At 36.1% G+C, this 16,441-nt stretch overlaps 1 protein-coding gene across 1 annotated transcript in view; it reads right to left on the reverse strand.

The window, feature by feature from the left end:
• Window positions 1–341: 341 nt before the first annotated feature.
• Window positions 342–16,441, reverse strand: part of Dync1i1 (dynein cytoplasmic 1 intermediate chain 1) — a 278,997-nt gene continuing 262,897 nt past the window's right edge. The window contains exon 17 of the mRNA XM_042684669.1: window positions 342–999. Within this exon, the coding sequence (XP_042540603.1) occupies window positions 889–999 (111 nt within the window). The 3' untranslated portion in view covers window positions 342–888. The remainder of the gene's footprint in view (window positions 1,000–16,441) is intronic.

Raw genomic sequence — 16,441 nt, forward strand, 5'->3', positions numbered from 1 at the left:
GTCCAAGCAGAATTCGAGTCAAGCTTTCCCAAGAAAAAGACTCACCCATAGCAGTGTAGACCTGGTTTGGAACATTTTTATTGGCAATACTGGTGTCATAGTTAGGAACCACAGACTTTTGCTGGGCTGTTTTAGCTTGAATGACAAGTATCAATGGTCAACTATATTTGAAATATTGTTAAAGTACCTAGAAATAATAGGCATTAAAATTCATTTCGTTCACTGCAACAAACCTCTAAAGACTTCATGTTCCCAGTGGAACTGGCATACTGTAATTGTTATTTGGAACTTAATGTAACCTCAACAGCAGCAGAGAGAATACAGTGCTCTCATTATGCACATGCTCTAGGATCGTTTATTTTAATGCTTTCAAATAAATATGTTCCATGCAGCACGCTACAATAAATAAGGAGCAGCAATGTTCTTCTAGTAAATCCATTCATAATGTGAGTCACCATGTAAAACACCACATCTCAAGTCTTTGGCCCTGTACCATATCATGAGGCACACCACATCTGCACCCAATCATATCTGGCTTCATATGGATTTAATAGGACTATGCCAGAAGTACGTGTAAGCACAAATTTAACCAGAGGTTTCCAGCTATTAAATACAGCTACTAAGTAGTTAAAAGGCAACAACTAAACCCATAAATGCCACCCCCCCTTCATTTCTGAGACAGAAATACAAAGACAGAAATGTTCTGGTCAAGTTCAGGTCTAAGGAGAACGCATGGTAGGATACATAGGGGAAACTTGGAGCAAAACTGGCACAACACGGTGCCCAAAATGTCACAGCAATACCGACACCAAATGAACATTGAACACAGGATGATGGGCGTGATTGCAGACAGTCAAGGCAGGGTCTGGATAGGGCAGCTCATTTCTACTAGGCAGATAACTCTACGGTGCCTTCTTCCTCACTGTCAGCTCTGTTTGCGCGAATCTCCACTAGGGTCCTGGCAAATCTTGTCCATTCATCGTTGTGGGGAACTGCAAGCTGCAAAGCAAATCAATGGAGAAATGACATAACAAGGTATCTTTTACATCTGCAAGCCTCGATGCCCGCATGGCGTCTCCTCCCAGAGCAGACATTTCCCTTGGAATGTAAAGGAAACCAAATATTCTTTGAATCAAGAAAGACCTGAAGTGTTGCTCTTAACAATTTGAAAAAAGGAAAATGTCACTCTCAGAAGTAAAAAAAAAATCACTCATGGAATTTATAAAACTTTGAAAACTTCGGCTAACTATATAGTTACAGCAGCCACATTAAAGCACTTTCAGTAATGAAAATTCTTTGTAAGAATGTCAGACTTACAGTGAACCCAGAAAATAAAAGCTGCATTATTAACCAAGATTTCAAAATAACTCTGGTATTTTCTTTCTCGTCAATGCTATTGATCCTTTTCCTCCTAAAGTGTCATTAGTGTGTCAATATACAGAACAAAAGAACAGCTTACATATGCATAGAAATTTTCCTATTATGAAGTAATGCGTGAGCTTTTCCAGTAAGATGTGTATGATGATAACTATGAATAATTGTAATACTCGCATTTGCCAAGAGTTTGGTTCTAAGTGCTTTATATATGTTTTAACTCACTGCTCACAACAATCACATGTAGAATAATTTATCTTACATATATAGAGTAAAAACATGCATTTTATAGAAGAACTGAAGGCAGAGAAAGATAAAATAATCTATCTAGGGTGTATGGATAGCAAATCATTTTACCAAAGTTATCTGGTTCTAGTATTAGACTTTTATCCTATGCATGTTCTATTGATTTGCCTAAAAGGGGGACTGATAAAATTTCCCCAAAATATCTTCTACTCTGTACAATTCAGTGAGGAGGAATTCACCCTCCCAATGGAAATTGTACCTTGAATTTTCACTAGCTGTTTTAAAAGATAATGATTTCTCTATATAGCATCCCAAAGTGAATTGCTTAAAGGTATCAGGCAAACGTTTGAAAGAGGAAATTATTTGAAGATGAAAAACAGAATTGAGAAGAAATCTGAAGGATTTCATGTACAATAAAATTGATTTAAACATTACAGTCATTTTCTTAAAGTTTTACCCTATAAGATGGTATAACTAATCCATCAGCATGCCTGGTACTCTACACTAATCACATAGTGTTTACTCACATAAATACTGAGACCATAAAAAAATTAAAAACACATCTTCATTCCCCAAAATATAGATTTTTAAAAACTAAACAGTAGAGGCAAATAAATCTTAGCTTTTAAATCATTTTGATAGCTGAAAAATTAGCCACTACACAGAGCCAGATGATTAGAACTCTAAGTTTCCATTACAAGTGACATTCTCAGATAAGGTCTGCCCAAGAGAACTTACTGAAGAGTGACAATGTTATTCTCTAAAGTATGTCCTTACATTAGAGCTCTAGTACTAAGGTTAAATGTTTCAAGAACTTAACTCTGGAAATGGAATTACAAGTGAGGCAAATATGTTTTACTTATGTTGAGAAATGAGGATTCCAAATTGGTCATATGGATAAGGTTTTGAATGGCTAAATACTTCTCTAGATATTGAAATAAATCCAAATTTCTTTTCAGCAGTGACACAAGTGTACAATAATACTAAATAACATTGTTAGCCCTCTGCTCAGACCATTTTCCCTGTTTTGAGCTGTATTTCACTATTTCCTGTATTTCACTATTCTTCACTTTTGTCTTCAATTTTATATAATATTGCACTGGGGAAATGAAGCCCCTCACAAATAAAAGATACTGGAGAGGAGAATAACCAAAAGCATAACAATCCAGGTTTGGAATAGTTTACAAAAAAAGATAGGTTCTCTGTTTTATTTCTCTCCTCCAATGCCTGACAAAGCCCTTTCAAGAATCAAAAAACAAGAGTCCAAAGAGAGTCATTTCTCAATAAAGCTCAAGCTCTTCAAAACTTCTTATAGCTTTGACTACTGGGGGAAAAATGAGGTCTTAACCAACAGCCAGAGCGTGTTGTTCGTAAAGGGCTTCTAAATTTAAAAGTACATAATTGGTTAGTATTAGTATTGTAATTAGCGTATAATGCCCTATGCAACATTTTATTGATAGAACTCCAGAGAAATTGTATTCTAAAACAAGAAAATAGATAAACATATTTACGTAGCTTCATGCAGTTGTAATTGCAAGAGTGTTAAGAAGTGACCTCTAGCAAAGATTCTAGAGCACTGAGGTTTGAATCTGTGCACACAAAGTTTAGAAAAGACCTGAATATCACTTGGGCTACGTATAATTGCACATCTACCTTCTCAAGAATGAGTTCTGCTTTGCTCAATGGAAGTGAAGCTCACATCCTTGAACTACCAGCCATGCCCTTAAAAATACAGACTTATCTTACGAAAGTTTTCATACTATTTGAACCCATCTTGTCCTCTTTCCAATCTGCTAGAGTTTCATGTAGCTTGGCAAAATATTATAAGCTCATTTTTAAGTAAGGTTGTTCTATCAAGTCTTTTCTTTCTAGAATACTTTCTAGAAATGTTAGCTTGTTTTATTCAGGCAACAACATTCTAGAACAGAAGATGATGAAAAACACAATTGTTGGAAACTGGAAATGACTTTATCTACCTCCTCCCGTTATATTTTCTCATCTAGTTGTCTGCAAAAATAACCCAACTCATTGTAATGTTAGATTTACAAAGTACACTGCAGACTATTCTTTTTTTAGAATTAAGTATCCCCATCAGGAAGCATTTTAAGTATAATCTTAGCTCAAATGTGTGAATGTGTATTCCCAGGCTCCTTCCACACTCAAAGTAATAGTCTTTTGCATTTGAATTGCTTGTAGGTAAGAGCAAACAGGTGTCCTAACAAACAAGAAGGCCACTCCTGCCACTTTCCATCTATTGGCTATAAATTAAATGTTTGGACAGAACTAGCCTTCTTACTTTTGTAAGCTCCTGATTTCATCTTGCTTGGTACTTTCTGATTAGAATGGGCTAACAGGAGGCTGAGGACATGATGTACTTGAGAGTTCCCCTAGGAGAGTCATAATCTAATCATAAGTAGGAAAAAAAATCTTTGAAGATTGAGACTTGTCCGTACTAAGTAGCATATAAATTTATCCAATCTCAATCCGTTTGATCAGTCATTAGTGATATACTAGGTACAGTGCTAGAATTGAAGATATGGTAATGAGCCCTTTTGAAGCATGAGAACCATGAAATGTAGCTGACATTAATTATGCTTTTGTAAGTCAAAATGTATATATATATACACTAGCTGGGTATCATTGGCTCATGCCTGTTTATTCTGGCTGAATATAGAAGGATGATGGGTTAAGGTCAGGATGGGCAGAAAAGTTTCTGGGACCCCTTTTCAAACTAGCATGCCTGTCATCCAAAGCTATATGAGAGACTGAAAAAGGGGGAGATCACAAGGCCAAACCAGTCTAGGCAGAAAAGTCCTCAAGACACTTTAGAGGAAAACAATTACATTTTTTATTGGTAATGAACAATTTTGATAGTTTAAAAATAATAAGAAGCCATAGGAAGAAAATAGCCCATAGTTAAATCAAAAGAGCACGCTATAATAAAGGACTTGTCCAATGTTTTGAATGGAAGTGGAACTGGAAATGTTTTGGGCTTCAGATTCATCTGCTGAAGTCACATCAGAGTTCGGAGATGACTCATGTGTTTCCATTGCCTCTTAGAACAGAGTTCACCCATAGCTGGTCTGCTCCCCTCATACATAACTGCTTCCTAACTTTTTGCTAAATGCATAAAGCATTTTAGTGCCCCGAAGAGCTCAGAGCTCTGAATCTTGAGATAATAAAATCCTAGCTCTACAAATGGCCACCTTTTATAGATATACTATGACCTTATTTTTACAACCTAGGGTCAGAAGGCCCAAGGTGGTTACTGAGGTAACAATACGACCACAAGAAGGAGGGAAAATGAACCTCAGATTCGGACAGTAGACTCAAGTCCTCTCATCTCTGTTGCTGGCAGTCCCCGAGCACTTAACCTCTCATTGCTCAACTGTAAAATGGGAATGATGACGTTTGACCATTTATCAATAGAGATGTGGAGAGGATGAGAAAGGTAATCTAAGTGGAGAAGGGCTGTGAGCCCAGCATGCAGTGCCCATATCCCATATGCTCTTTTACTTTAAATTATCACTCGGATAAAACGCAGTGCACATGTCAACCTGCAGCATTTTTTTCCTAGTTGAATTTTTTCTTGAGAAGAAGAGGGGGCGAATGCAGTCAAGAATTCAAATGTACATCCTACAAAAATTAAGAAGAGTGGGGGAAGGGGTCTGTAGGGGTAGGATGAATAATAATGTTGAAAGCGGTGACACTGATCAAGATGCACTGTATTCATAAACTGCTTTGTTAAATGGCAACCCCTCTGTACAACCACTTAAACATAACAAAATAAATAAATAAAGGGACTCATTTGATTGCTATGAAAATTTTAAGGGACAGGATGTCTCTAGCAGATAGGAAAGGAAAACACAGGTGCATGCCTGTAATTCCATCTATTTAAGAGATCAAGACTGGGAGGATTTTGAGGTCAACAAGTAAAAGAGTTGCTGAGACCCATCTAAACCAACAAGCCTGCCATGCTGGTCCATACTTGTATCCCAAACTGCATGAAAAGCAGAGGTAGAAAGATCTTTGGCTGAGACTAGCTCTAGACAAAAAAATATGATATTCTCTCTATGAAATAACTAAAACCAACAAAAGATCTGGGGACCTAGCTCAAGTGGTAGAATGCCTGCTTAGCAAGCAAAAGGCTCTGAGTTCAAAACCCCGTACAAGTTCTTCCCATCACCAGCAAATAACGACCAAGTGATGGTTATCTGTCCACCTAGGGCAATCAGGAGCCACACCCTTTAAGAAATGCCAACAAAATGGCAGACAGGTAATGAGTTTTAAATTACCTGCTGAAAGAGTCTGAAATTAAAAAAAAAATTCTGAAATTGTTTTTACTTTTCTAAGATTCTGTGGGAGACAAAATGTCAAAAATTTAAAAAAAAAGGTCAAAAACTGTGGAAAAGTTCAGGGAAATGGATCATTTTGGTAGCTTGCACACTCTTCTTAGGCTGTAGATAGATGGTGCTGCTTTTGGACCCCACCCCAGCCCAGCTGAGCCATCAGTCTGACCACGGAGGGTCAGGCTGCACTTCTGGGGAGCTGAAAGAGCCACAGATTGCAGAGTAGCTGAGTTTGGAGAACAAAACCAGAGCTGACTTTTGCTAACTCAGATGGCAGCAGACCACGGCTCTGTCCTACTTTTCCCATGTACCTGCTGTGTGTCCTTAGGAAAGGTTTCTGATCATCTGCAATTTTGTGAAAAGATGGAAAGACCTGTTCTCTAGGATTGGTGAATATTTAATAACAACAAACAAAATGAACCCAGAATGGGATGTTTGACACATTACAAATCCTGAATAAATGTTGTTGTTCATTACTTTTCCTTCTTAATATTTATTCCCTTCTCTGCCAATATATTTTTTCATGCTTCTTTTCCTGTTCTTTCCTACCTATTTTCTTCTTTTCTTTTATGTTCAGCTGCATTGTTTAGATGTTTATCCTATTTTATCAGATTTTATTTCTTTTTTTTTTTATTGTGAAAATACTGGACAGAGGGGTTACAATTACATGGGCAAGATAATGAGTACATTTCTTATCAAGCATTGTAGCTTCCTCGTTTGTTTCCCCTACCCATCCCTTCCCAACCCTTCCCATCTTCCCCCCCTCCATATTTTATTTCTTAAAAAAAATCTCCCACAAATTATTTCCTTATAGTCTGTCTAGCTTTTTGGCATTTGGTTCAGAGAATGCGAGGTTTTTTTTTTTTGTTTGTTTGTTTTTTGTTTTATTTTTAAACCACAAAAGAAATTCTGCAGAGCTCTTTTCTCCTGTGTATTAAACACTAAATTTAAAATACAGGTATTCCTTGTACATGTATATATACATGTACAACCCCACACACATATTTTTTTATCTTTACATAAGAGCTCTATATCCCAATCCAGCTATTTCCTTTTCTTTCTGTAGCAAAGTGTACATTTTTATATGAAGTTGTAAGGCCTGGTAACTGCCAAACATGCTATTATAAAAATCAAGTGACTTATTTTATAACCGAGGTTAAACACACAAATATCACTCCTGTGTCCCTTTTTAGAAGCACATGGCTGTTTTGAACAGTTCTTAGTTAAAACTCCCTGAATTTTTGCAAATTTTAAGGGCGTATAGTACCTACAGCTGATTTTTAAATAGCTGCATTATCTACAGTAATTCCTAACAGCCGTGTGAAGTGTGTGTGTGTGTGTGTGTGTGTGTGTGTGTGTGTGTGTATGTGTGTTAAAATATCTGTCTCAGGCACTGCTTAGTTTAAAAGTAGGTTAATTTTAAAAGTCTCAGATATTTAAGACATTAGAAAAGTATTCAGTAACTTCAGTTTGGTTTCTCAGACACATTAATCATGGCAAACATTAAATAACTAGAAATGTTGGTTTCAAGATAAATATTCCATGGATGTGTGGTTCAGGCACCTTGATAATCTTTCAATTAAATAGTCATTTTAAAAAATGTTTGTGGGATTCTTATGCTAACCATTGATTCTGAACAGATACAACAAAAAATTCATCTTAGTTATTAATACGCACATTAAACTTTTCTCTAAAAAAGATATTGTAGAAATCACCTTTCCACTTTAATACACATTATTTCTCAATGCATTTGCAAAAAAATGTGGAAGTATATGCCAGTTTCCACAGAAAGACAGCTCAACCTCTCTAAAGCTCTAAAAGCTTTTTTTCTTTTTCGAAGTGCAATTATTAATGGCACCCCAATTCAGGAGATGGTTGACTTACTGGTCTACAAATGCATGCTTGTGTTCACTGGAAGCCTATATTTTTTAGGACAATTCTCTTTGCCACACACACAGATGTGAGCAAAGTGGGAGGTAATAAGCAATGAAACAGCCGCTGAACGGCCAGGCAGACCCGCTTCACATAAATATAGCTCCACTGTGTTTAACTCTCGGGAGAGTCTAGCATCACTGCTAACAATGGATGAAACCACGGAGCAGAATTCCAGGCCAGCACACAATATACAGAGGGTGTAAATCCACAACAGTGCTCTACCACAGAAAGATATACTGGGTGGTAACTTAGCCTTTCAAGCATTACAGAGAAGTCAAGAAAGTAGGAATCACAGTCTCTGCTCTGGCCAGCCAGTAGGCTAAAATTTCTGTAAAATTTAGTAGCATTACAACTTATAGATTCCCTTCATGGTATGGCATTGGTGGCGAATTTTTTACATCCTAAAATCCCATCAAAGGGATTTTACCTACTTCTGAAGCTCAAAAGCCGTCAGCCAAAACGTGTCTTCCCTGTATCTTTAAGCGGGTGGTTGATTTTTACTGTTCCCTTCTTTGCAGCAACACTTTATACAGAATCTATTACCACTTAGTTAAGGTAAGAAATGAAAGTGGGACATAAAAGACAGAATAGACAGTAACAAATATGAGTGTATGTCAATTGGAAGAAGCCAGTAAATATGGAATATTTTCAACAAATATCTTAAGAAATTAACACGGAAAACATTCTTCATGTTAACATTCAAGATTCTTGGAAATATATCAAAATTCTTAAAATTCTACCTTTGGAGGAAAAAGTGAAGATAAAGAAGCAAATTCATGAAGACCTACAGATGTCCTTGCACTAAAACCATATCATCTCTTCAGAAATCTAAGCATTCATTTTTTTTTTCCTTCTGACTTGAGCAATCCATGGCTCCATTCAAAAGATAGAAAAAAGCAGAAAACAATGGCTGATAGCAGTGATGGAATATTAACTTCCTAAACTTCAATTACCTCTTTTTCCCAAACACAAAAGATCAAGAAAATGGTAGGTGAAAGCAAAAGCATGTGCGATTCAAGCTAGTGTTTCATTTTAGCTGACGAACCATATAGCCCTTCTTTTCCTGATATTATGGACGAGAGATTTTCTTGTAAATTCCTAGCAACCGTTGCATCTAAGCAGTTTTGACAAAAAGAAGACTTATTGCTAAATACCTTAAAAACATTTTACCAAGGTAATAAAAGAAATGTCACTCCCTCCTACTGAATGTTTGGGCATAAAAGAGGTATTTTTATAATGCAGTCCACGATTTACCATATCTATAGTGTTCAAAACAAGCACAATGGAAAGGAAGGTTTTTTTTCCCAGTGGTTTGACAACTGTCTGAATCAACTGTTAGGTTTTCATTGCACTAGTGGCCAATTGCTCACTTTAAAAGCACAGGAAAGGAGGGGTGACTGAGATAAAGATCGGGGAGGAAGTACTCTTTTCTAGTTATGCTTTTCTGTTCCAATATGCTTACATGATTTTTTCCCCTATCTGCCAGACTAACCAGTGTGGGGGCTATATCCTAAATGCTTTGCACAATTATTCTTTTGCTTAATTTTCACACGAAGCATTCGTTCACCTGTCACATATTTATTGAATTCTTACTATGTGCCAAGCACTATGTTAGACAGTTAGCCTATACTAACAGAAAATTGTCAAGGATTTACTTTGTTTCTGTGTACGTGGCACTTCAGAAGTCAGAACAATTCTACTGATAAATGTGGTAGCCAAAGGAGGTTGCCAACTTGAATTATTTTTGTAAGTCAAAAGGGGAGTTTGTCTTTATCACACTAGGTGTTCAATTTCTATCTAAAAGAACATTTGTTAAGGTCAATACAAATAAAAGATTTCATCTAAATATTGGGAAATGATTGACTGGTCATTAGTTTATCTACCTACTAGCTGAAAGGTAAAAATACAAAGGTTCTTCTACAATGGTAGAAGCTTTGATATTTTAAAATAATAAGTGGTTACTGTTTTTAAATTTAAAAAGATGTGCTGATAGGTGACAGTATCAAAATATTTTGTACACTTTCCTTGAAAGTGAAATAGAATGATTCATTTACTTCCTTATTTTGCAGGCTAACCTCTGTGTCATGTATTTTACCCAAAAAGCAGATTTTGATTTTGTATTATATTTTAGATATGCCAACAGGAGCACATACTTTCTCATGTAAGAAATAAATAACTCCACCTTGCACAAGAACCCAGTGTTAGTGTAGATTCACAGATGATTGGAGCAACTTAACACTGGACTATCTATGGTTTGAGGCTACAGTTCTAAGCATCTATTTTTCAAGATAAAATGTGGCAGTTTGGAAATTCTAAAACTAAACATAATTTTTTCAGCTCTACGAAAATTAACACTATAATTAACAATCCAAACTGCTATTGAAGATGACAGTTTGAAACTACAAAGACTCATATAAAGATGATTAATTATATGAACTGATTATTGTTTCAGAAAGCTTATATCCCTAGATTATGTATCATTGTACCCTATTAAATGGGCAAATGACTATAAACATATTAATTTGATTTTTAAAAATTGGATGGTAGGGCTTTTTTTTATTTGTGATACATAAAATCATAAATGTATTTTACGTTGTCAGAAAAATTTGCTTGAAAAAGTATTAATCGCATTAGTCCATTTTCATAAACCTCTACTACCTGAATAAGCACATTATTATACAATAATTATACAATAATTAGTCTAATCATGGTTTTTTTACACATATAATTATCAGAATGAAGTCACTGCTACTACTTTCACTATCAAATGGATAATTATAACATTAATTGGAATTAATAGCACCCTTTCCTTTCTTTTTTAAATTAAGTACTCTCAGAAAATAAAACAAGTTAGCACTAAAATTATAAATAAATAAATAAAATTACAATTATATATTTTACTCACATGGGTTTTCAAATACATGTTATAATAAAAAGTGAATTAATATTATCATCTCAAAGTGGTTGCTTGTCTACAATTATGTTTGTGAAATTTCCCATACTTTTAGCTCTTTCAATTAACTGCCTATCATTGTGGCCCTAATACTAAAAATTCAGGCAAAAATCTGAAAACCCCCTTTGCAGACCCTAAACTTTTGTTTCTGTTATGAAACATTCAGATGTTACCGCTGGCACTATGTATTTGGATTTTCAGCTTTGAGATGAATATCTGACATCATGGAAGCATTTCTTAACTGACTTTTCTCTTTCAGAGAGGGAGGACCAAAGGAAATGTTTAGTATCAGCTAAAGAAACGAATACTGTTTCTCTACTGAATAATAAGCTAGGACTTGCGAAGGCCTTTAAGAGGCTAGCAAGTTCCAGCCACACTACCTTAATGAGAAACACCAGTGTTTGCAATGATTCTAATGTTGCCTCTTTTTCTGGTTGCTGCCAAAGCAGAGCTAGTCATCCAGTTCATCTTGAGCAGGGGACAGCAGCCTGCAGGAAGCATTGTAATCAAACTGGCTGACACATGAAGTCCTTTTTTCAATTAAGGTACTCTCATTTGAATGAATCTCCAAATTTTACTTTGACTTGACACTTTGTGCTCTGCACACCCTCTTCTTAAGGAGGAGAGTTATTTATATAAAAGCTGTGCTTATTAGAAGAATCAGTACAGCTCTGTCCTACTGGAAACTGTGAGGTAGTTACATGAAGCAGAGAATACTGCTTAACTCTAATGTCTTTAAAATCCATAAAAGTATTTATTTCATGTCACTCAAACCCTTTTAACTTCTAGCACTTCCGGTTTCTCAGATGCCCCCACCACGAAGCTGCTATTTATAATAAAGCACAACCTAAACGTTCCTGGAATTTCTTTTATTCTTACTCTGGCTGGCTGTGATATTGCAGGAGGTATTTTCAAAAATTAGTTTTGATACATAACACCTTGACCATCATACTAATGTATATTACATAAGTTGTTTTTCCTGTTGGAATGCCAAGGGGACTTTTGAGACTAATTTGTCATTTCAGATTTAAAACATATTCAATTGGACATTTAAATTTTCCCTTTTAGCAATAATGTTTCATCTCCTATATTCACCTGCATTTTCTTCCCAAGGCATTTCAATATCTTAACAAATGTCAAATTATATTTGTTGATTAAAATTTGCGAAGAATGGACTGCTATTCTTTTGGTGCAAAAACAGTGGTGTCAAGCAACCATTTGTAATGCTACCAAAAGTAAAAGGTTTATATCTCACCATTCATGTACATTTCATTTGGTAATTAGTCAATGGAATACTCAACAACCAAACCTAGCATGATAAGATTTATGCATCCCACAAATCAGTTTTTGCATGCTTTTATTTTGCAAACCTTACTTTAAGCGGTAAATAAGTTTGGAATTTTATCATTTGGCTAGTGGAAAAAAAGATAATCAGGGATTTGAAAGCTAGGTGTATTTATCTCAACTCAAGACAAATTCTTTCCTAGAAGAGGTTAATGGAAAAAGAAATAATAGGAGGTGGAAGATAAACTGTTTCCTTCAAAACTGGGGTTGCAAACAGCATTCTAACTAATTCAGATAAGCAGCAAACATAGTTGTTAGGGGGATATTTATGACAGCTGCATCCGAGTGACAGCACCAAAGCAATGACAATGGCAGTGGGCTTTCTATAAAACACGTCTGCGAGAAAGACAGGTAGATAGACTGACTATCAATCATCAGGCATGTGAATAATTCTATATGCACTGGCCCATGTGCCGTTAAAATCAGATCCATAGACACCTAGAAGCTTGCTGTACAGCAAAGAGCGACAGCTCTCAGGAATAATTATTTTTGATTATTTAAAGTATGTGTGTTCACACATCATTTTGAAGGGAATAAAAAGTCCAGCATCGATTAACAGTTCTCTATAAGCATATCCTAATATGCTTAGATTAGACTGTACCACAACATTTTCAAGTTCTATTTAGAGTTAATGTATGACTTGGCATCTTAGCCATGTTTCAGTTAATTGAATGAGATCTTAACAGCGCTCGCAGAGATGTGCATCTGGTAGTCTGAAAATTTCTCAAAAATGATTCAAGGCCTTGGCTCATCTTTCATTTTAAATCTATTTAGGACAAGATTGAAAGCACAAATACATTGTAGCCAAATAATACAAAGGGTCTCTTCTGTCTTTCCTTGGATTTGCTTAACTTCCATTTATGTTAATGGATGTTAAGCACCTGTTCTGCAAAGAAAATAGACCTCTATCTGTGAAAATAAGTGTGTACAGTGTATTTTCCCAATATAATGCTAAAATCAAAGAAGCAAAAATGTGTGCTATATAAACACAGCATCATGTGGCCAACTTGAAAACACGGATGTTTTATATTTTAACTCCTGATTCATAGGCTTGGAGATATTACTCATACCTTGGCCATTGAAATGAAACAAAAAGAAAAAAAAGTGGGTGGGGGAGGAGAAAGGATGGAAAAACTCCATCTGGTGACTACAGTGAGCTCATACACAACTCTCTGTTTACCCTGTCAGAAGTTTATGACAAATTGCATCAGGAAATCTGGATTCAAGCCTCCCTGCCATCATCTTGAAAGTCAGGAAGATAATTGCACATAATAGAGAAGGACATGATCAGGGAACACTGTACTGGGAATCCCTGTAGCAGCTGGAGCCTCAGCTGGGACAGGAGATGAGCCAGACAATTGTTAGTTGACTGGTAACACCAAAGTCTGTCTCTGAAGTGCCCTCTCATTCAGCGCCAGTGCTCACAGGAAGGAAAGTCCTCCAGGACTTGGATGGAAACATTGCCATCAGGGGTCACAGAGGTCTCTCTTTATCAGGGAGTTTGTGATAATAATGAGGACAGAAAAAGGCTGTTCCAGTCTCTCCTTCTGAAGTAGTGAGCATCACAGAGCTCTTTTCCAGAAGTTATACTTTAAAAAAAATTCTGATGTGAGCTGGATTGTGCTGGCTCATACCTAGAATTCTAGCTATTCAGAAGGCTGAGATTTGGGAATTGAGGCTCAAAACTAGCCCAAATGTATGAGATTCTTATCTCCAGTTTAGCAAAAATCTGGAAATGGAACTGTCCTTCAAGTGGTATGGAACCATCCTTAAGCAAAAAGACTAAAGGACCTGAACTCAAGCTGCAAAATTCTCTCTGTGTCTCTCTTTCTCTCTGTCTGTCTGTCTGTCTCTCTCTTTCTCTCACACGCACACACAATGTGATCAAAACAAGGTAGTGGCAAGGTAAATTAGAAATTCCAGTTTGGCTCCACCTATACCTTTATGTACCTGATGATGTTTATAATACAGAGTCATTCCTTTTTCTCATTTACAAACTATTGAAAACTCTTTAAATCAATTTAAGAACAGTGGGAAGATGAGCGGGAGTTGTTTTCTGTGAGATGGACTGTTCAAGATACTGAGGTCCCAAGGAAAACAGATCAAGAATGCATGTGCTAAAAATTACCCTTACTCTCTCATACACATTGCATTATAAGAGTCAGCAGTGTTTCATCTTCTTTCTAGAGGGTTGCACAGAACAAGCCTTTCCTTTCAAAGACAAGTAAGAACCCTGATGAGAAATTCAGTTTTAATGGGTATCAGAGGGCCAATTTTGTGTACTGATAATGTAGCACAGTCTACTGACAATTTGGTCCTCCATGCCATTTTTCTCTTCCTCTGTATTTTTTTTTCTTTTAAATTGGTTCCCTGCTCAGCTTCCTTCTCTCTTGTAGCCATGCACCAGCCTTAGATTGACCTCTGTTTCTCAATGGGCCAGTTTGGCACAGAGACACTATATGTGGCTTTTTGCATGTTAGATGATTTGGATGGTTAGGAAGAATCTGTTTAGAGGGTGCCCTTTTCTTCTGAGTACAGCTATGATGTGTTGGTTCTAAGCTGCTAAGTGATACAATGGTAATTACAGTAACGGTAGTGTTTGCCCACTAAAGGATCTACCAGCTCTCAGCGGTGAGCTGTGCTAAGCTCAGCTGCAGGAAGTCATCTTTCTTCTAGTACATGTTGTCTTGACAGCCTTGGTTCACAGAGATTTCTAATCAGGCACAAAGGTGAGCAAGGAGAAACAGAAATAACTGTTTTCTTAGCAGCAGCAGGGTGGGAGGAGGTGAGAGACCATAGTTGAGACTAAATGATTTTGTTAAGTATGGATCTTTCTGAGCTATATACATTGCTTTGTGTATGCTCAAACAATACAGAAAGAATTGTTCAAGTGTCTAAGCCTATCCCAATTCTTGGTCATTCAGAGAAGGACTAGAAGATTGTAATATTACCTACACTCAATAAAATAGTATATCCTTCCCCCCTGTCCTGGTAGTGAATTTGTAGGGATAAACAACCTTACAAATTGTTTGGTCTATTATATGTCACAGAGATTTTTCTATAGCCTGTCTAGACTCCAGACAATAGACGAGACTGGCCTATAGTTGCAGACATTTCTATAGTCTGTAATATCACTTAGAAAAGCAAGGGCAATAATACAAAAATGAAAACCAGCCTGGCCTGCCAGTACGATTGTAGAAATATGAGTATAACAACACTTTACAATTTAGAAATGATGATAGCACCCTAGAAAGAAGTTTTAGCAGCCACATACCAGCCAAGGCTACTTTTGTAAAGTCATATATACTCTCTAGATACTAGTCATAGTCAAGTAATTCTACCCATAAGCTACAAAACCACTTTATTACAGAAAATTCTGTACATATTTTATGCTGTGTTTTCTTATTGGATAGAGAGGGTGTATTTTTTTAAAATAAAGATTGTTAAACTGTTCTACTTTTTAGCACTCTTAAGAGACAGAGATAGAACAACTAAAATTTTATAAAAGCTTAATAGTGTTTAGAGACATTTATATACATGTTTAATTATATAGATATATATACATACATACACACATTTATAAGAAACGTGAAGAAAAGTTTTTAAATTTCCTGTTTTCCACTATTTCATATCTGATCATGTCCTCACATTTATTTTTCTCCCACAATTATATTTGTTATAAATAAAGGAAATGAACTTATTACCTGATGTATATAAAGGTAATCTCACGGTATATCACCTCTAACACAACAATAAAGTAAATTGGAAAAAAATAAAAGAAAGAAAGGGAGAAACAGGAAAGGAACAGAGATATACTTTCTTCTTTGCTCTCTGTTTTACCTTGTAGGAAACGATTCAATAAAGTGTATTTGTTGTGATGTTGTATAACTTTTTTATGTTGATGAAGTCCACAAAAAAAAGTCCCATTAAATCCATACTGCTGTAAAAATATTGGCAGTATTTCTGACTAAAAGGAAGTTCTTTTTCCCAGACTCCAAATTATGTCAGTGGTCATCCGACCATTTGTTATTTCACCATTGGCAGTCACTATTAATACTCCTTGTCATTGCTGCATGACTTTGCTTGTGGCCTAAGACTAGCCAAATATGAAGTATCTAACAAAGTGCTCTTAAACATAGAGGTTCTTCTGCTTGTCTTTCATAAAGATGTGCTTCTCTGAATGGAAGCCCTCCATCTCTAATGTCAGTTTCTGTGTCTAGCTAAATTTTGAAAAACACCC

The sequence above is a fragment of the Dipodomys spectabilis genome, unplaced genomic scaffold (genome assembly GCF_019054845.1).
Source record: "Dipodomys spectabilis isolate Male_0828 unplaced genomic scaffold, ASM1905484v1 ptg000089l, whole genome shotgun sequence".
NCBI classification, from domain to species: Eukaryota; Metazoa; Chordata; class Mammalia; order Rodentia; family Heteromyidae; genus Dipodomys; species Dipodomys spectabilis.